Here is a 21,075-nt window from a genome sequence, read left to right on the forward strand (position 1 = left end):
TTTTCCTTTCTTTCTTTTTCTTTCTATTTAATGGTTAAAACCAAACTGTCTGATATTAATGGAAAATGTTGGGGCTTTTATTAACTGAGCATGGCTTTGAAGTTGAGGACTTTATTTATTTTAAAGGAAAAAAGAGCCAGAAGAACATTTGCATGCAATATTGCCCCTCTTTCTGAAAGCAAAGGGAAAATAAATAACAAAAAAACTACAGAAATAATAAAAACACAACTAGGCCGGCATTCCATAATTCCTCATAATCAATTAAACGTCATTATCAGATTCAAACAGCCAAGATCAAAGAGTTCTAGAACGTGATCAAAGTGGCAACTTTGTTTGTTTAGCCATGGAGTACAGCTCAAAATGCTGATTGCCACTGTGTCTCCAGCTCCTTCACCCTAGCTTTCTGTGGCTCTCACTACTGCAGAACTGAGGCAATATGATGTATTGGGGAACAGAATTATTTTAATATGAGTGTCTGCCTGTGCCTGTGTGGGTGGATGCTGTTTCAAATACATTATTATTATTATGTTGTTATTAAGTTATACTGTTATTAAGCACGCATCCAATTCCCTGACTGTCTGCATGTGTTGTGATGCCTTGTGCAACAGCAGTCTGAAGAAGCTGGCGGACTTCAACATACATAATAAAAAGACAAAGAAATACTGTGTCATTTACATGAAAAATGAAAATCCAGCTTTTCCACAGTCCAACAATTCTCCCATGCTGGGTAAGTTAATTAAAACAATTCAGAATTGCACAAATTATTTCTAAGAGATTCAGAATAAAGAATATCTGGTAAACTTCAATTTGTCACTTTCTCCTACATGCGTTTTGGCAATTTAAAGCAGTGCAGCACTGTCATAAGAACATTCAGTTTAAACTTTCGTAATGTACAACTCTTCAAGGACATTTTAATTAATCCCTAATGTCCTCCAAAAACATAAGGCTCCCACATTCTGCTCCACAGCAGAAATTCTATTCTCCTACACTTGTAATAAAAACGTAGCATTAATTAAAAAAATATATATATATTAAGGGTTTCTTATAAGATGCATATTGTACTGAATATGCTTATTACTACTCCAAGTCAATGCACTTAAAAGATCTAATACACTCAAAACCCCAAAAAACAAAACTGAGTACTTACTTGGATCTTCCCACATGTGCACATACATTAAAGTACTGATATATATATATGTTTTTTTTTAAATCCATACTATTAACTCCCTTGAAAACTATGGAGAATAGAAACCATTCAAAATTAGATGCCACCCAATGAGAGCATAGGGCTTTGATGCTGAAAGTCCTTTCCATGCAGATAAAGTGTTTATACTGGGAAGAGTGTAGGAAAATGGTGTGTGATATGTCAATGGACCTGATGCCAATGGAACAAGGTCCGTCTTATTCTCTGTACAAAAACCCCCCAGAAAACAAACTAGCAAACGACATTCCTCATATCAAAAGGCAAAAACCACAGGATACTAATTTTGCAACTGGATGCAGTGGGTAATTTACACCAATGGACCTCAAATGCTAGAAATACTATTTATTTGGTAAAGTATTTTACATTTTAAAAATAAAAAACATTCAAAGGTTTTAATACTTATGATTAAAATATTTTTAAAAATCATTTCTAAAACCAGAAAGCATTTAAAAACAAGTCCACAGACATATAGCAGATTTCTCCAGCTCTTGCCTGCTCTCGGTAGATGTTTGCAAGCTCCTACCTTTATCTCGCTGCTGCTGGGCTTGGGTTTCTTGGCCTGTGGCGGTCCTCCGTGGCTAGAGAGGGATGTCTGTGAACTGGTGCTAGGTAGTCTACTTCCTGTCTGAACACTGTCGGCTCCCGGGCCCCCCAGCCGCTGCCCACCTCCAGAGAAGGGCACGAAGTTGCTTGGTTTTGGAGGTGGGGCTGAGCCTGGCTTCATCTCCGAGGGCCTCTCAGTGGAAGGTCCGGGCCGTTCTGGAGGAGGCTCCCAATTGGATTCTTGGGTTTTGACAGTTTGATCTTTAACTGGCACAGGTTCTACAGATTCTGGTTGAGGATCTAGATTCAGGTCTGCTTCACTTTTTATTTTGCTGATCTCTGAGGTACTGCTTTGTAACGGGGTGGGCACAACAACCGGCTGCTCCGAGGGAGCTTCTGGCTCCGTCTTATCAAGAGCCGCACACTCAGGCGTTAACTCAGCTGGCAGGGGCTGATGCACCACCTTCAGCTCCTCTTTTGTCCCCTTGATCTCCATGGCAGCAGGAGCTGATGCAGCCCCCCCTACTTCCATGGGTTCACCTTGCTCAGGGGACTTTGACTTCTTCAGCACATATCTATTGTGGGAAATACACAGAGATAAAAAGCTTCACAAACTCGAACCTTCATACATTCTTCAGCAAATACTACCCACCTACCTGCTGCACAAGACAGAACAGGATAACAAGCAAAAGTGTGCATCATTTAATGCTGTTTAGCATGGACAGGAGGAAACATGCAGTCAATTAAAAAATGTGGTTTGGCTGCCTACTGAAAATAGGAAAAATCCTATACAGAGGCAAAGGTGTACCCAAAAGACTTCTCTGTGCAAACCCTCACCATTAGGAAAAAGTTAACCTTATTAGAAAGCATCAACATTGTGTGTGCTAGTCAAACTGTGGAAAAAATTGGAAACTTTTCAATTATGTAAATGACCAACCTTAAGCATGCATTCTCAAGATAAAATATGTCAACATGACTTCTCCAAGCTCTTACACCCAAGCTATTTTTATGCTCTGCAATTAGCAATACTTAAACCAGAAGACACAGTGAAGTTGTCAGGTACATCAGGGGAACTGGGGTACTCTTTGCTTCTTAAAGGTGAGAGGTAGGACTGAACAGTTTAAACTCAAGTATCTAGTAGCGGAAATGTTATTTCAACCAGTTTGACAATTACCTTTCCTGTTCTTCTATGCTTAAACAGTAGGCGCCCTGGAGAGTTTTATAAGGTATTTTTAGTCTATCAAATTTTGATTTCAATGTTAAAGGGGATTGAAATCACCAGCAAAACACATCAAAGGAACTATGAAACACTCCTGCCAATGGACATTGTGCAACTCGTGGAGTGGAAGAGGGACCATCACAACACCAGTCTCATATCTTAATGTAAATAGGCTTCTTTCAGATAAATCTTGCAATTTACCACCTTTCACCCAAAAGCCACAAAGAACAAACTGTCCAAACGCACCTGACAATGGCACTGCCACTACTGAGACCAAGAGACTTCAGTGTCATCTTCTTCAGCGCTTCCTCCCCAGCAACCTTAATTAAACATTCACATCGATTACCATTACTGGTATCAGTAGATATAATAGCAGTTGTACTAGTATTAATATAATTAATTAACCCTATAATGTAATAATAAAAATAATACAAATTCAGTAGGAATATTGTTAAGACAGATCAACAAAACTCTACCAAAAAATGCAAGCATAATGGTATAAAATCCTTAGTTGCAGAGAGAGCATTTTCAATATTTTTTTAAAATATTCATATATATATATATACACATTTTTTTTTTTTTTTCTTAGCAAAACTAATTTAATATAAAGATAAAAAGAAAGTAGGAAAATGAATGCGGCTGTAATAAAGACCTTGGTCACAAGATATTTTAGGGTTGTCAGTTATTATTGTAGAATATTGTTTGTTCTCATTTGCCTGACAATCATGTCAAATTACACAATAAAATCAAGGAAATTTGTATATCAGTCAGCTAGGCCTGGAAATTCAAAGAGCTCTTGAAAGTTTACTTGTGTTTTAGGCGTAGTAAAGGGAGCCAGTTACTTTTGTATGCAATTTGATATTAGAAATAACTCCTATTAAATAAACACAAACTCAAAACACTGGCTAGCTGCCCAGACTGTCAAACCAGTTCCACGATAATCACATGTGTCAGGACGAAAGATCTGATCCAATATGGTAAAAATCAGCGTCTGAACTTTTAAATTGAAAAACCTGGGGAGAATTGTAAAGCACAATGTTATAGCTTAAACTAAACAATATAAATAAGCTGGGATGTAGTCGTCACTTGGTGGTCCAGTCTCTCCGTTAAAATTCGTATGAACTTGCCATGGTGTGAAAGACTATCACATGCTTCAGATTTAGGATTGTGTGTTTTTCTTTTCTCCCAAGATTCATGCTATGGTGATATATGAATACATTTCCCCTTTTTCTGCAACTCCGCCCCCAAAAAATAACAATATCATGGCATCCAGTGAGTCTTCACCAATAAAACCTCTCTCCAAGACCACGATGACCTACCTCATCTCTCATATAAACACAAACTGGAGTGGATTCCAACAGCTGTGGCTCAGATACCCTGTGGGGAACAGAAGGACAGCTTTGAAGAACTTGACCTTTCCGAACAATAAAGTGCAATCTTCAAACAGCATCGATAGACAGGCTGGTAACCCATTGATCCAAGTGTCTGTTTGAGATGATTCATATTAAACTGCGGGGAGAATGTGTGTGGTAATTTATAGTTAAAAACTGCGCTACTTTTAATATATTTTATATTGTCAATACATACCTACAGATTTATACATATACACACATATATATTACAAAAGGTATGTTTTTTTGTTTTTTTTGTTGCCAAATGTTCGTGATGTTAATGATGTTGGAAGGAGAGAAAGAGACGATGGGAATGGCTTCAGTCAGCTGCTTTTATGACCGACTCTTTCAGCAGTGTGAGTGCTGCCTTTCACCCCACAGCTTCCACTACAAATAAACACCTTTGTAGCACTGGGAATGTGTGCGACTGCCGACCAGTTATCATTAGGGGGGTCTGCAGTTCATTGGACAGGCTTGTCCTGGGACCAGATGTCCAAAGTCAAAGGCTTTCACAAACATTTAGTTCATTATAAAATCAGGAGAACTAGTTTTACACACAAATATCATTATATATATATATATATATATATATATATATATATATATATATATATCCCAGCAGTCTATTTGACCACTTAACCTTTTCAATGCCAAATAAATAAGGACAAAGAATTGGATTTATTTTTGTTGCGTTGTTCTATACACGGTGAAATGGGCCATACTGAAATAGTTAACTCAATAGTCAAAGCTCTGTGATAGTCGATGGTAAATACTTTGGGTAGTGTGGTAACGGACTTAACACACAATGTGTGCCACATGCTTTCTTGTGAAGCTCCTCATAGGGTGACGAATAAAATCTGTCAATAAAAAACAAATAAAATATACTGATAACTTTTTAAAGCTGAAGAAACAACAAGCTCAAATATATATTATTACTGTTTTGTGTACAAAATCAAACTTAAGTTTCCTTTCCTTTTGAAATAATTACTGGAGGAAAATGTGGAGAAGATGTAAAAAAAAAAAAAAAAAAAAAAAAAATCAAAATATTTTTTTGTCATACAAAAAATAACTTTATTAAAATGGCTCGTGAGGAATGCCAGCATCAATCACAGAAGGTTTCTGTTACACTTTATCATGCTGATGTAATAATTTATCTTTTCATCTTTGAAGAAGTAATATGAATGTACAGAAAGTAATCCTAAGTAGATTCATTGTAAATGAAACACCTGTCAGCAATATGGACTGGGACTGCCACAAGGTTAGGGCAGGATTGCAGCCCTTCTTTGATGCTTAGACATGTAACAAGAGGAGAGGCAGCAATTGACTCTGCTCAGAAACATTACAAGGAATGCAATTGTTGCAGTGTTTTAGATGTCTTTGTCCATTAAAAAAAAAGTCCTTCAATTAAATGGCAAGAAATAATATAATATTTCAAACATGAATGTAGGGTTCACATTTTGGTTAATAACCAATAATGACAATGGTATATTTATGCTCTGCTGCAGCTGCCGTCTTAGACCAAAAACTTTTTCCAACTAAATACATCCAGTTGAAATTCATGGTTACCTTTCGGGCTTTTGTTTGGCCTGTTAATTGATCTCCATTGGAAAATTCTAACATCGACAGCAGAAAACACCTACAGGAATGCCAAGGTGGGGAGATGATTACTAGCCCACTTGCCATGAGAGCCAGCACGCTCCAGCCACACTCCATATGCTAATCTTTACGGGCCACTTAGGGAAACTGTGTCGACAGCCTGGATTTGAGGTTGAGAGGGTCAAAGATCAGCAGCTTCCTGCTGACATGAAAGCACATCTAGCTCACCTTACTCCAAGCTTCCATCATTTACGCTGTGACCATCTGCACCTAGACAATCTGGGTTCAACATTGCTGACATCAAACCTAAACAAAAGCCATGTGTTAATTATCTTTTCTAGGCTTTGAAGGTGAAATAACTTTGGGATCACAACAGATTTTCATCTGGTTTGAGAGTTTAGGCCAAGAGTAGGTTATGGTTTTGACTTATAGTGTACCCTTTTACCTGGGTGATGTGCTTTTAGTTCTTTAAGTTGTAATTAACAAGGTTAGCCCCCCCTAAAGCCCCACTAATGTCCCGGAGTTTGACACAAGTTTAGTATTAAGTGTTCAACTTTGTAGACTAAGCAACCTGGTTTGTTTGGTTTCATTTTTTTCCCTGTAGTATTTTAAATCCTTTAGTTTACCGATTTTAAGCCTCTCTCATTAATCCTTCAATTGAATTTGAATCTGGGCTCTTCCTACATGTTTTTAAATGTACACCAAAGTGATATAGGCTTTAATTGCACCAGATTGCAGCTTACTGAAACATTTTTCCTCATGTCCTCTTAAAGGGATTTATTGAACTGGTATTTCAGATGCATATAGAAATATTATGATTTACACGATTAGTCCCAATGGAAAACAAACAAACTGTCAAGCCAATTATCACACCTCATCTTCCATCCGAGTGTCTTGACTCCCCTTTCTCCAGCCATCAAACCCAAGCTGCATCTTCCACTGCCGTCACGGGGCATGGCACATCTTCCCGTGCAGCTCTCTGTTGTTGAGCTTCATTAGAGAAACTTGTTCATTTTGGCAGCCCCCCCACTCCCATTCCAAAGGATGTTTTCCATTTCCAGATGTACTTTAACTCAATTACAAGGAGACTGAACTGAAGATGCAATATGTTGTAACTTGTTTTTTTTGTTCACCGCAACAAATCAACACGTGTAAATGCTTCAAAGTGAAATGCACAGTGGCTGCCTCAGCCTGATTGGATGGCAATGATGTAATGTAAGCTCCAGTAACCCTCTCCATTTTGCGGAACACAAAAGAGAATGTTTTCACTATCCCGTCTTACGGAGTCTTTAGCTCGTACCACGCACACAAGCTTCGGTAAACAAAAGCACATCCCGTACGGTACATCAATCGATGCCATCAGTTAAATTACTATTGTTATTTCTGCTATGTCTAATAAGAGTAATGACAACACTGCTGGACATCCACAAACACTGGGAATTTAGATGCAGACCAAAAAAAAGGGATATCCGTTTGAATCAACTACAAGTATTCTTCTGTCTGTGTGGTCAAAACTGCACATTATAACAAAACTCTTCAGTTTATGCCAGCCTTCTAGATGCAGCCTAAAAATTACAGTCATTTCCAAACTCTTCCAATGAGCAAATGAGTGCACTAGACTCCACTTGAGACTGTGCCACAACACTACTACTACAGCGTTAGAGTCTCCATGTCCTTTCAGTTGGCCTGGATGGCACAGAAGACGTACTGAAGTATCCATGTGGTTTGTGGTTTAAGCTCAGTATCATCTTATTTTTAAATACAACGTGGCATTTCAAACTGTTTACTCATTAAGGCATTGTGTGGTGAAACTGTAGAAAAAATAACTCCTAAAACATGTTTTGTTTTTCTTCAAATGCTGCTCAAAAGAACCATTAAGAACTCCATAGGTTTTTGTATGCTTTTTCAAACGAAAAAGCTCAGAGCTCAATTTTTAATGAACACAAGAAAACAAGGCAAATTTCAGCTCATAAAGGAGAAAATATTATCTGTATGAAGACATTCATAGAGACTAAATGTATTAACAGCAACAAATAAGTGGAATTTATAGTGCTATATCCTTATTGAACCTAAATTACAAACAAAACACTATTACACTAATCTGAAAGATGCCTCAAAGATATAGAACGGGGAGGTGTCGAGTGTGTAGCACATGTACAACTGGCATGTAATAGGTGTGGGTTATTTAATGCTTGTTACCTTATTTTAAGTAAACTGCGCAGGCAGTTTGATTATAGATACAATTTGTATAGGAACCTGCATAAGTAGTGAAATGGATTAAACTCTTATGTAGTGGGAGTCCCTGAAATGCACATAGCAGAAGGGGCTCTGAATTCATGCCAATGTCCAAAACCTAGTACACAGGTAAGGAGTTTTCAAAGCCACACTGCAAGTGGAAATAGGTTTGGCTACAGGTCATTGGTGTCTTTAAAATTTCCACCTCTGCCGCAAATTTCTCCAAAACAAAATATTTAAGGTTGTACATGGTGATTTATCACTGTCTTAAACATAGTGGGGAACTCAAAAGTAGTGCACTTATGTTGCTTGTTGGGTTTGAAAACATTCATAAAAAACAGGACATGACTTTCTTGTGCCGTGTGTGTTTACAGACCTCTGCCAGTTTCCTGGAATTCCAAATCCACATCCTGTAAAGCCTTTAATGGTGAATGTGGAATATTTTCAGGTATCAGACAAAACAACGCAGCATAAGAAAATCCCATTAACAGAATTTTTGTATATTAATTTAGTTTGCTTTTAGATCAATCAGAAAAGTGCATTAATACTGCTTTAAGTAATTAATGAATTCCTAATGACAGCAGAATCCATTTACTGAAGAAAATAAACCTGGCAACCTTAATAATAATGGACCATTTACTTTTTGTACAAATATGAGCCCTCATAAGTGCACAGAAACAGAAAGCAATAGCTGACTGTTAAGCAAATCCAATTGCAAGAAATAAAAGTTTAAAACAATACAGTGTGGAGTGATTTAGTGGTGCAACACACTTTGGCTCTTCCAGTGTGAGTGATGAATTAATTTATTGTGACATCTTGTATGATTTCCAGGGGGGAAATACATGTTCAAAAAGCTGGCAAAGGTAAAATGGAATTGTATTTCTCATACAAATCCAAGGCCAACCTTGAAAACTGTTTCCACAACACAAAGCTGCCACCCTGGATTGCCAACCAAGCTCAGTAGTAAATGACATCTAAATGATCTACACTCTCCTTGCAAACACTTTAATACCATGTACTTTGTAGCTGTATGTAGAGGATAAATGATTCATATCTATATAATTTATATGATTTATATAGTTATACACTTAAATCAATTATGTGCCGATTTCAATCTATAGTTGCTCTCTTGAACCCTAATAAACGGACAAGCTAAGCATATTATTACAAGGGTTTTTCTAAATGTTTACATAGATATGGCGTAGACTGATCTCACACACATTTCAGTCCACTGGAATATTGCTTTACATGGCTCAAATGGAAAACCATTTTCTTCAATACCTTTTAATAAAAACTAGACTGTAGAGAGGACTCAGAAATTATATAAAGGAAATTCTAAAAGTCCTGATATGCTAAAATATATATACACACACACATACACTACCGGTTAAAAGTTTTAGAACACCCCCATTTTTCCAGTTTGTAAGCACAGCTTCAAGCACAGCTTACCACTGGTCGAAGTAAGCAAGACTCATCTTCAAAAAGACAGGTCTAGTGGCAGTAAGAAGGCCATTGCTAAGATGACAAAATAAGAAAAAGAGGCTTGCCTGGGCCATGAAGCACCACCAGTGGACTACTGATGACTGGAAGAAGGTCTTATGGACCGATGAATCAAAATCTGAAATCTTCAGTTCATCACACAGAGTTTTTGTATGCCATGGAGTAGGTGAAAGGATGGTTTCTCAGTGTGACACCAACTGTCGAACATGGAGGTGATGGTCTAGGCTCATTTACTGGATCCAGAGACGGCGACTTGGACAGAGTGAGTGGCACCCTGAACCAAAATGGCTACCACAGCATTTTGCAGCACCATGCAATACCCTCTGGTATACACCTACTTGGTCAGGGGTTTATCCTACAGCAAGATAATGGCCCAAAACATGGGATGAAGTTGACAGAAGGGTGAAAGAAAAAGCAACACATTTGTGGGAACTTCTGTAACAGTGTTGAGAAGAACTTTCCAAACAATATTTAATTTCCATTGTAGAAAAAATACATTGAGACATTAAACTGCACAAAATACTATAAAAACTGGAAAAATTGAGGTGTTCTAAAACTTTTGACCGGTAGTGTATATATACATATACACTCACCTAAAGGATTATTAGGAACACCATACTAATACTGTATTTGACCCCCTTTCGCCTTCAAAACTGCCTTAATTCTACGTGGCATTGATTCAACAAGGTGCTGAAAGCATTCTTTAGAAATGTTGGCCCATATTGATAGGATAGCATCTTGCAGTTGATGGAGATTTGTGGGATGCACATCCAGGGCACGAAGCTCCCGTTCCACCACATCCCAAAGATGCTCTATTGGGTTGAGATCTGGTGACTGTGGGGGCCAGTTTAGTACAGTGAACTCATTGTCATGTTCAAGAAACCAATTTGAAATTATTCGACCTTTGTGACATGGTGCATTATCCTGCTGGAAGTAGCCATCAGAGGATGGGTACATGGTGGTCATAAAGGGATGGACATGGTCAGAAACAATGCTCAGGTAGGCCGTGGCATTTAAACGATGCCCAATTGGCACTAAGGGGCCTAAAGTGTGCCAAGAAAACATCCCCCACACCATTACACCACCACCACCAGCCTGCACAGTGGTAACAAGGCATGATGGATCCATGTTCTCATTCTGTTTACGCCAAATTCTGACTCTACCATCTGAATGTCTCAACAGAAATCGAGACTCATCAGACCAGGCAACATTTTTCCAGTCTTCAACTGTCCAATTTTGGTGAGCTTGTGCAAATTGTAGCCTCTTTTTCCTATTTGTAGTGGAGATGAGTGGTACCCGGTGGGGTCTTCTGCTGTTGTAGCCCATCCGCCTCAAGGTTGTACGTGTTATGGCTTCACAAATGCTTTGCTGCATACCTCGGTTGTAACGAGTGGTTATTTCAGTCAAAGTTGCTCTTCTATCAGCTTGAATCAGTCGGCCCATTCTCCTCTGACCTCTAGCATCAACAAGGCATTTTCGCCCACAGGACTGCCGCATACTGGATGTTTTTCCCTTTTCACACCATTCTTTGTAAACCCTAGAAATGGTTGTGCGTGAAAATCCCAGTAACTGAGCAGATTGTGAAATACTCAGACCGGCCCGTCTGGCACCAACAACCATGCCACGCTCAAAATTGCTTAAATCACCTTTCTTTCCCATTCAGACATTCAGTTTGGAGTTCAGGAGATTGTCTTGACCAGGACCACACCCCTAAATGCATTGAAGCAACTGCCATGTGATTGGTTGGTTAGATAATTGCATTAATGAGAAATTGAACAGTTGTTCCTAATAATCCTTTAGGTGAGTGTATATACACACACTATAGAGACTGATAGTTCAAATGATTAAATGGCATAGTGTCCTGAAGAACACACACAACCATTTATTTCAATCACATTTAGAAATTAAATATTCCATTGGCAATAAGCACATAGGTCCCAAGGTTTAAAGTGATAGTCATACACTCTCACAAGAAGGCAAAAAGATATCCATCCAAAATGCATCTCCAAGATGAGGACCCACTAGAAAACCACAGTCTGTCCCAGTTACAAGCATGAAATGAAAATGCCATTTTCAGATTCTGCCCTGGTTCGTTTTATCAGCACTGTGAGGTGCCATGTCTGCAGGAATCTTTGAACCTGAAAGAAAACTGGTGCGGATCAAGTTCTTCACTACATCTATAACAACACTACCAAAAATGGATATTATTTTATTTCTAAAACACTGGTGTCAATGACTAAAACGGTGGTCTCCAACATCAGGTGTGTGTGAGTGCATGTGATTCAAACACAATCCAAGGTAGGAATCTGCACAGCATCAAAGGAAATGGAGGGAAAAGAAACCAGACAAAAACATAATATACACATTTATTTCTATGTTTATGTATATGTAACATCTCATGATTTTATGACTGGATTTTATTAAAGATAAAAGTCAATATTTATTTATTTTGTATTATTTGTTCTATTCCATAAAGCAATTTCCAGGTCTGGAAGCTTCTGTGGAAAATAATTAAGTTGTAAAATTATGTCATACCGATGAAAGCACGCTTGATGGACAGTTGGAGAGCAGCTCTGGCTGTGCCTGTGCTACATTGTAGAAGAATATTAAATCAAAGCAGGTGCCAACTGGAGGCATTTTTTTAATACACTCACAGCACCAGACGAAAGACTGGCATCGCTTTCAGTCTGCTTTGATTACAATACTCGCCCGCTTGTGCAGCTTTTACAAGTCATAAAAGGCTCAGTTGGTGTTTACACGGGCAGGCACTTCCAAAACCACAGAAGGAGACATAAAAAGGGAAGAATTTGTGTTTGGAGCCTCATTTATGATTGTTTTTGGTATTTGAAATTTTCAAATGCTGCTAATACATTACTATCACCCATGGGTACTGTAGCGAAATAAATGGATAAATAGGTCAATAATGAGATCAATCTAAAATAACCATGGAAGATGCAATTAAGAAATTTAATGTGGACACTCCTCAAAACTAAATATGTGTAACTGGCCACTTAGGTTTGCAACATTGTGGTTCTTATAAAAATGAATGAAAACCAATGAAAGGTAAACAGTTCCCCCCCCCCCCCCCCCCAACAAATTATTAACATGCCAAGACCTATGGGTGTGATGTTATTTAATACATAAAAGCCAGTAATCAGAGTCAGACACCTCGTTATCGGTTTTGTACATTTTCATATCAAAACACAATTGACTTTTTTTTTACATACCTTAAAAACCCACCATTAGAAAGTACATGATCACTTCAGGGTTGAGTCAGGAAAATACACACCTCATATTAACAGTATGAAAGGTAAACATTCAATTATAAAGGATATATTAGTATCCTATATCTTATGTTGTAAGTCGCTCTAGATAAGGGTGTCTGCCAAGAAATAAAAATAATAATAATAATTAGGCTTGTACTATTACTTAAGAAGGTGATGATATTATGTCATGTAACGTAATGTGAAACATCTACAAAATATGAAATAATTGCTTCAAAAGGATCAAAATAAATATCTAGTTTTAGCTGTATTGTTGCAGTAGAAACTTGTTCAACCTTTTTACCAAGAGGTGTAACAAGAATCTGGACCCTTTAGAAACCCTGAAGATGGGCGGCCAAGCAATGAAGTTATTTTGAGTAATTGTTTGCAGGGCAGGACTGAAGCAAACTGGCTGGTGTTTTTGCTACACCTGCTCTGCAGACAGGCAACAGAGACACCCCTGTGTTTTACAGTACATTGCTTCATTCCAACGTAACTGATCACCTCCCTTGCACTATAATATCCTTCTCCAGTTCTCAGTTTAGAGAAAACACAAAGAAATCAACCATCAAACCAACAAAACCTCCACTCACCTAATTTGTGGGAAATGGTTTATGAGCTCCCACAGTGTTTGTCCACAGAAGAAACTGTCCTGGTGTCTTGTGCCATCTTCTAACTGCAGGGCAATTCGGACCTAAAATAACAAAAGCACCACTGAACAGACTGAACAAGAAAAACACGCCTGAAATGTTTCTAGCAACCTTTACCTCAAATGTATCTATTATTCACCCATACTGTACTTGCACTGCTAAATATTTATTTGTATTTTTTTTTTTTTTTACAAATAGAAAAATAGTTCTTAAAGCAGACATATCCGATCCATAAAAACTAGGGAACATGCCTTTGGGTCTTGGATGTATATTTGATGCAAGAGCCTACAGTGATTATTATTATTATATTAATAATATTATTAGTCATTTAGCAGCTGCCTTTATCCAAGGCGACTTGTATGCCTTTCAAAAACGAACACAGAATGTACTAAATATACACAACATTACAATAGGTTGCAGCATAAATAATAAATTGCATTTAGCCTCACATTGGTGTGAACAACATGTGACAGAAATGTAGCCGATGCACAGGGAAGGGAACTAAACACAAGAGAGTAGAAAATGGCAAGGTAAACCTCAGAGGCATAATGAGAGAACAGAAGCCTAGCCTTCCCACATTATTACCTAGAGTATTAGATGCATACATTGTGTCCTCAATATTGAGGACATCTGTAAAGGTGTGATATCATTACCCTGTCATCATTTTACATTTCTCTATGCCATTGCAAGTCTCTTCTTCACCCATATCACTGTTATTCGTGCTACATCAAGACACTATTTTTTCTTCTTTTTCTTTTCTTTGGAATCAGTAAATACATTTCCCTCTACAATACAAGACACCACCAGATAAATTGTTTAGGAGGCAGAATGTGCTTGGGCTATGCGTACATGAAGTGCCAGTTGCTAAGCACATGATGGAGCGTTGTTTGACAGCCAGATGGACGAGCTTTCTTGTTTGCAGAGTCAACAAAATGAAGGGTTTAACCTCATGTCCTTGTTTCAATAAAGCCAAGACTACTGAAAGTAAAAATAAAAACAATACTAACAATACTGAATGTTACAGGATACCTGTTCAGTTTTGACAGCTTTCCAATACGAAACAAAGACTCCTTAACTGGTTAAACAAATTACCTCACAATGCAATAAATGCCAATTGGCCTATCTAAATTGCCCTGTATGTATGCATGTATGTGTGTGTGTGTGTGTGTGTATGTTGCCCAGAGATGGACTGGTGTCCTGTCCTGGGTGTATTCCTGCCTTGCGCCCTATGCCTGCGGGGATCGGCTCCGGTTTCCCCGTGACCCTCTCCAGGATGAGCGTTTTCGAAAATGGATGGATGGATGGATGGATGCAATAAATGCCCCCCCCCCCCCCACACACACACACACATACACATACACACACTTCCCAGAGTCTTAGATGTGAGTGTTTCTAAGCAAAAAACATAAACATGTCAGAAACAATTAATTCAGGGGGGAAGAACATGAAGACTTAGCTGGTCATGATGGCTTCACCTACATTTACATATCTCAATAGTTGGGCACTGGGCTGATTTATTTTAACCCAGTGGAAAGAGAGCCCCCTACTGGTTGCCCAAGACTGCCAACAGCAACTGAGGTCCAGGAGTCTGTGCTATTTTGAAAATTCATACATTAAGCTCCTAGTTTCACATCTCTCTGAGTGCAGTGGCCAGTACAATCATATCAAAACTTTTGGATCACCTCCATAGCATAATTATGAAGCTGCCCAATCTAAAGTCCTTAACTTGGAACCAAATGCTTATGCACAAGGCCTTCTTCTGAGCTTGTCCGATCAACTGGCTTAAAATTCATACGCATAGGTTTTTTTCCCCCTTCCAATTATTAATGAATTTGTCCTTGAGGGATTGAAAACGGAAACAAACAAAAGCATCAAAAGCCACCAAACACAGTGGCACACAGTGCACATGTTGTAAAGCATCAGATTGATGATGTCATTAGCACGCAGCCTGTTAATGTCTGACCCCCTCATGCTGTTCTGTTGAAAGCCACAGGCATGGCCCCGTTTGAAGTCCTGACACGCCATACATCATCGTGCTTAACGTCGTCTTCTGCGAAACTATGTAAGCAGTTTTTAAGAACCTGTTTATTTTCCGGAGTTATTTACCTTTTTGTAAATAGACAAAAAGATGAAAGAGCTTTGATGTATGTGGCCGGCCACTGCTGGGGCCCAGCTTGTAAGACGGCCTTTGTGTCCTGTTATTGTTCAGAGGTTCTGCCAGTCGCCTTGTGGTTTGAAAGATGAGATGTCTGCTTGAAGCACAGTCTAATGGATTAGGGTTCCTTCAGTCTCTGGCACTTTACAAGGGGTGCCACACAGTCCCCATAAAAAATAAAACAAATGTGTAGAGAGAAGGAACATTTTATGCCAAAAGAACATATTTGTCATCTATCAGACATGGTTTCACTCTTTGGTGAATAGGTGACTTTATCCAAAGGAAAGCAGCAGAATGTTTTTTGACACCTGTGCATTTCAAATGTTGAGTTCTGTACCAGCACTCGTGCTCAGTAGGCCTACTGAATAATTTTCTCAAATCTAGAACATCAAAAACCCTATGCAAATATATGTTTTCCAAATATCCAACATTACTACTGAATGCTACTTTAATAACAGCAAAAATATTATTGCATGACTAAGCCTTAAAAAATATTACTGATATGTTTCTTTATTCTAATAATCAATAACTCTATTGCATGGAGTTACAACTGAATAAAAACAAAACAAAACGTAATGAAAAGAAAGCTTTGGGCCCTTCCTTTTCCTCTGGCAACTACCATAAAGCTTAACAGTCTACAACTTTCCGCAACAAAACTGCATGATTACAGTCATTGCTCTGAAGAGAAACAAAATAGGCATCCTTTCGGATAATGATAGTTTGTCTTGCATGTTAATTGGTGATGCTCTCTCCCCCCTCCCACTTCCCTTAAAACACACAGTAAAAGGCAGTGATTCAGCAGGCAGTAGTGGAAACTCCTTGAAGACGGTTCCCAGACTCATCCATTCCCGTCAGAGAACAGAGGACCGGGGCGCCAGGCTGCACAAAGACGACGGGGCCACAGGCACCTGCGGACTCCAGCCACTTCCTCACCAAACTCTGTCACTGCCATTATCCCACTGGGCTAAATAGAGGCTCCGTGCAGCATTAGGAGAAAGATCTCTGGTGTGTCAATGTAGCAGACCTTGTGGTTGTGATGCTGTCAAATCAGCCGCCTCTGTATCATTCTACCCGAGAGGCCATGTAGCCCAGATACAGAAAGGGTTCAAAGTATTATATTCTTTAGTCTGGGGGAAACACTGTTCCATTCAGGTTATCCAATGCGTTTAAATTCAATGACTGCTTTTGTTGTTGTTTGTTTGTTTGTTTGTTTTTCTTTAAAACACAGATTTCTTGTCCATTTTGTTTTAGTCCCAACTTTTGTCAAACACAAATTTGGAAAATTATTTCATACACTTCCTGTGCATCACAATAATCCTGGTGGTCTTAATAGCTTGAGTTGAGAAAACAAACAAAACACAGTAGCTTGGAATAACTTTTGTAGATGGTACAAAAACAGTGATAGAAAACATTACATTTCATAAGGAGGCTTGACTAGTCTGCCAAGACAGGTATGGCCCCTAATATGAAGCCTTTTTAAAATGTATATATACACTCACCTAAAGGATTATTAGGAACACCATACTAATACTGTGTTTGACCCCCTTTCGCCTTCAGAACTGCCTTAATTCTACGTGGCATTGATTCAACAAGGTGCTGAAAGCATTCTTTAGAAATGTTGGCCCATATTGATAGGATAGCATCTTGCAGTTGATGGAGATTTGTGGGATGCACATCCAGGGCACGAAGCTCCCGTTCCACCACATCCCAAAGATGCTCTATTGGGTTGCGATCTGGTGACTGTGGGGGCCAGTTTAGTGCAGTGAACTCATTGTCATGTTCAAGAAACCAATTTGAAATGATTCGACCTTTGTGACATGGTGCATTATCCTGCTGGAAGTAGCCATCAGAGGATGGGTACATGGTGGTCATAAAGGGATGGACATGGTCAGAAACAATGCTCAGGTAGGCCGTGGCATTTAAACGATGCCCAATTGGCACTAAGGGGCCTAAAGTGTGCCAAGAAAACATCCCCCACACCATTACACCACCACCACCAGCCTGCACAGTGATAACAAGGCATGATGGATCCATGTTCTCATTCTGTTTACGCCAAATTCTGAATCTGAATGTCTCAACAGAAATCGAGACTCATCAGACCAGGCAACATTTTTCCAGTCTTCAACTGTCCAATTTTGGTGAGCTTGTGCAAATTGTAGCCTCTTTTTCCTATTTGTAGTGGAGATGAGTGGTACCCGGTGGGGTCTTCTGCTGTTGTAGCCCATCCGCCTCAAGGTTGTACGTGTTGTGGCTTCACAAATGCTTTGCTGCATACCTCGGTTGTAACGAGTGGTTATTTCAGTCAAAGTTGCTCTTCTATCAGCTTGAATCAGTCGGCCCATTCTCCTCTGACCTCTAGCATCAACAAGGCATTTTCGCCCACAGGACTGCCGCATACTGGATGTTTTTCCCTTTTCACACCATTCTTTGTAAACCCTAGAAATGGTTGTGCGTGAAAATCCCAGTAACTGAGCAGATTGTGAAATACTCAGACCGGCCCATCTGGCACCAACAACCATGCCACGCTCAAAATTGCTTAAATCACCTTTCTTTCCCATTCAGACATTCAGTTTGGAGTTCAGGAGATTGTCTTGACCAGGACCACACCCCTAAATGCATTGAAGCAACTGCCATGTGATTGGCTGGTTAGATAATTGCATTAATGAGAAATTGAACAGGTGTTCCTAATAATCCTTTAGGTGAGTGTATATATACACACACACACACAAACTTGTCCTGTAAATATGTAATGATAAGGGAGTTCTCTTAGCAGTTTAAGAACTTACCAATAACTGGCAATTGTTTTTTAAATATATGATTAAGTGAGTAAAAAAATAGAAACAAACACAAGAATTAAACACATCTCTCGTGTGAATCTGCGCCAGCTCATAAACTGTCAGCCTCATTCAATCTTAACCTCTATCTGCCAAAAGACCCCAACTGAAAGCTCCTGTCCTATCTTGAAATAATTAGTTTCTATCGAACAGGGCATCATCTGCAACCAATAAGGTCCCGCCTGACGAGAGAAGAACCTGCTCGACAGATGTCTTCAGCCTGTACCCGTTTTCTCTATTGAAGTCAACATCTAAGATGGTACTTCTTGACACAAGCCAGGCATCAAGGTTGTTTACTGATGCTTTCTTTCTAATCAAGAAAACATGTGGAAAGGGACTTGAAAGGAGGCCTCGAATGTGTTAACACAAAAACCCTGTACATGGTTTTTAACAACAGGGCTTAATTATGGCTTAAAAATAGAAGGCAAAATTAAAATGGGCTGCTCTGAGAACTTTCTCAGGGTGAAAGAAGGGGAGGGGGGGGGGCTGGAAAATACAATGTTCAAAGGCAAGGAAAATATCTTGGAACTTGGTATCAAACACTGAGCTGATTATTTTTACAACCATGATAAAACAGTAAAATGGAAGCACACGTTGTTTTTCTGACGCCGTCATTGTGAAGTAATCTGCTACAGCGCTGCGCAAAGCATAAGCATTCTTTCACACGAATTCACCAGTGAAACTTCAAGCTGTATTATTGATCAAAGTCTTACGGATCATAGACCGATATTAAAAGTTGTTTACACTCAAATGCAATTTGCATATGTGGAGGGAGAAAAAACTGCCTGTTCATATGATGGGGTAAGCTCAAAAAGGAAAGCACAAAATTAAAAAAATGATAGGCTTTTATTTTTTCTGTAGCCTAGGCTATATTCATAGAATTGATTTTCCATTCAGAAAAGCACATTCAATTTTCTCAATTATCTTTTTAGAAAAAGACTATTGGCATATTACAACTTTTCAGATAAAACAAGAGTAATAGAAAATTGACCGGTATAGAACATATCAACCTGTGAAAAATGTTGAGATGCCCATTTATTTACTATCTTATGAATAATAATAATAATAATAATAATAATGAACAAATATATCCTTTCCTTTTGTCTTTTGATCTACACACAGTGAGCTCCGAAGGCGGTTTAGAGGTCAATACATACTGTGCTCTCCACTCCAGCTCTTTGGCGAGTACTTGGCACCATCTCAAGTTTAGCATTGTTGGGCAAGTTGGCAAACCTCCACTGCTGTGATAAATCCATAACCGTTCTCTGGAACCTGTGAATGGACAGCGACAATACAATTGAATTCCCAATGGATGGCACAAAGCAGTTGAAACAGAACAACAGAAAAGAACAAAATATGGCAACAAGGCCCAGAATATGGGACAGAGTGTTACAGAGCTCAGGTTTGATTTTATTTATTTGTAAAGAAGGGCTAAAAGTGCCTTTCCTCTTATTTACAATTAGGATGTGCATCATGTACATCTGCCTTGGCTTGGCTGGCTAGTGTATTTCCAGTTCTACAGGAGAATTCACACTGAATACCTGTGAATGCAGGTGAACTTCAGCTTCCCTTGAATTATGTTTATGTGTCAAATTTGAGGTTATTTGCTTGTTTTCCTTTGTATTTTTCCTATTTTCAGACCTTCCTCAGAATTGTTTGGAAACCAGGGCTGGGGTTAAATCAAATCTTTGACCTGCCTGCTAATACAGAACTTGTACTCAGTGGCTTTTTTTTTGTAAGATGCTACTTTCTTCTACTAATAAATCTGACCACTAAGATGTACAGGTTTGTAGTTTGCTATTAGTGGATTTATCAAAGTTCGATTTAATCCAGCCCCAGGTATAAAAAAATGTTTTAGAGGTGATGAATATGTATTTAAAATTTAAATTTCAAATGTTTACAAAAAAAAAAAACGTATTACTTATACTGAAAGTTATACATAGCGCAAGGTAGTTCCTTGTGCTACGTAGGCTATTCTTCAATATATTGTGAATGTGCATTGAATTCTCAAATATTAAATAAGAGTGGATTGAAACAAAGGTGTTTTGGTTTAAACCATCCTCAAAGTTCTTGAATGTTACACTAATTCAATTTAAGAGTGTTAGAAACAAAACACACAGTACATTTTGCCTGTAGTGAAATACAATTACATGGGCCAAGCTCATCATTTTCAAGAATTACATCATAAAAATAAAAACACATAAAACTAAGGTTTTGTTTTGGAATATGGATACATATACAGCATAAACTGTGTCATAAGTTATAATGTAAACCTACGCTGAGCACACATATGACTTTATAATGAATCTGTCATACTGAAAAATATACCTTCCTGGTTAACCTGCATAATGTTGCATTTCTTATTCACTATCCAACCCACTAATTCATACATGCATAAGAAAAGCAAAAAAACAAATCATGCTGTGATTTCAGTAACATTTTAACCAGCTACATTATTACAATAATTTGTGTACATTAGTGAACA

General features: G+C 38.5%; 1 protein-coding gene across 1 annotated transcript in view; it reads right to left on the minus strand.

Moving 5' to 3' along the window:
- Window positions 1-21,075, minus strand: part of aspscr1 (ASPSCR1 tether for SLC2A4, UBX domain containing) — a 61,755-nt gene that overhangs the window by 39,338 nt on the left and 1,342 nt on the right. Inside the window, exons 3-7 of the mRNA XM_066704565.1 lie at window positions 19,748-19,862; window positions 13,545-13,645; window positions 4,286-4,343; window positions 3,213-3,286; window positions 1,728-2,322 (exon numbers count right to left, since the gene is read on the minus strand). Coding sequence (XP_066560662.1) covers window positions 1,728-2,322; window positions 3,213-3,286; window positions 4,286-4,343; window positions 13,545-13,645; window positions 19,748-19,862 — 943 coding nt within the window. The remainder of the gene's footprint in view (window positions 1-1,727; window positions 2,323-3,212; window positions 3,287-4,285; window positions 4,344-13,544; window positions 13,646-19,747; window positions 19,863-21,075) is intronic.

This window comes from Amia ocellicauda, chromosome 5 (assembly GCF_036373705.1).
Source record: "Amia ocellicauda isolate fAmiCal2 chromosome 5, fAmiCal2.hap1, whole genome shotgun sequence".
Taxonomy (NCBI): domain Eukaryota; kingdom Metazoa; phylum Chordata; class Actinopteri; order Amiiformes; family Amiidae; genus Amia; species Amia ocellicauda.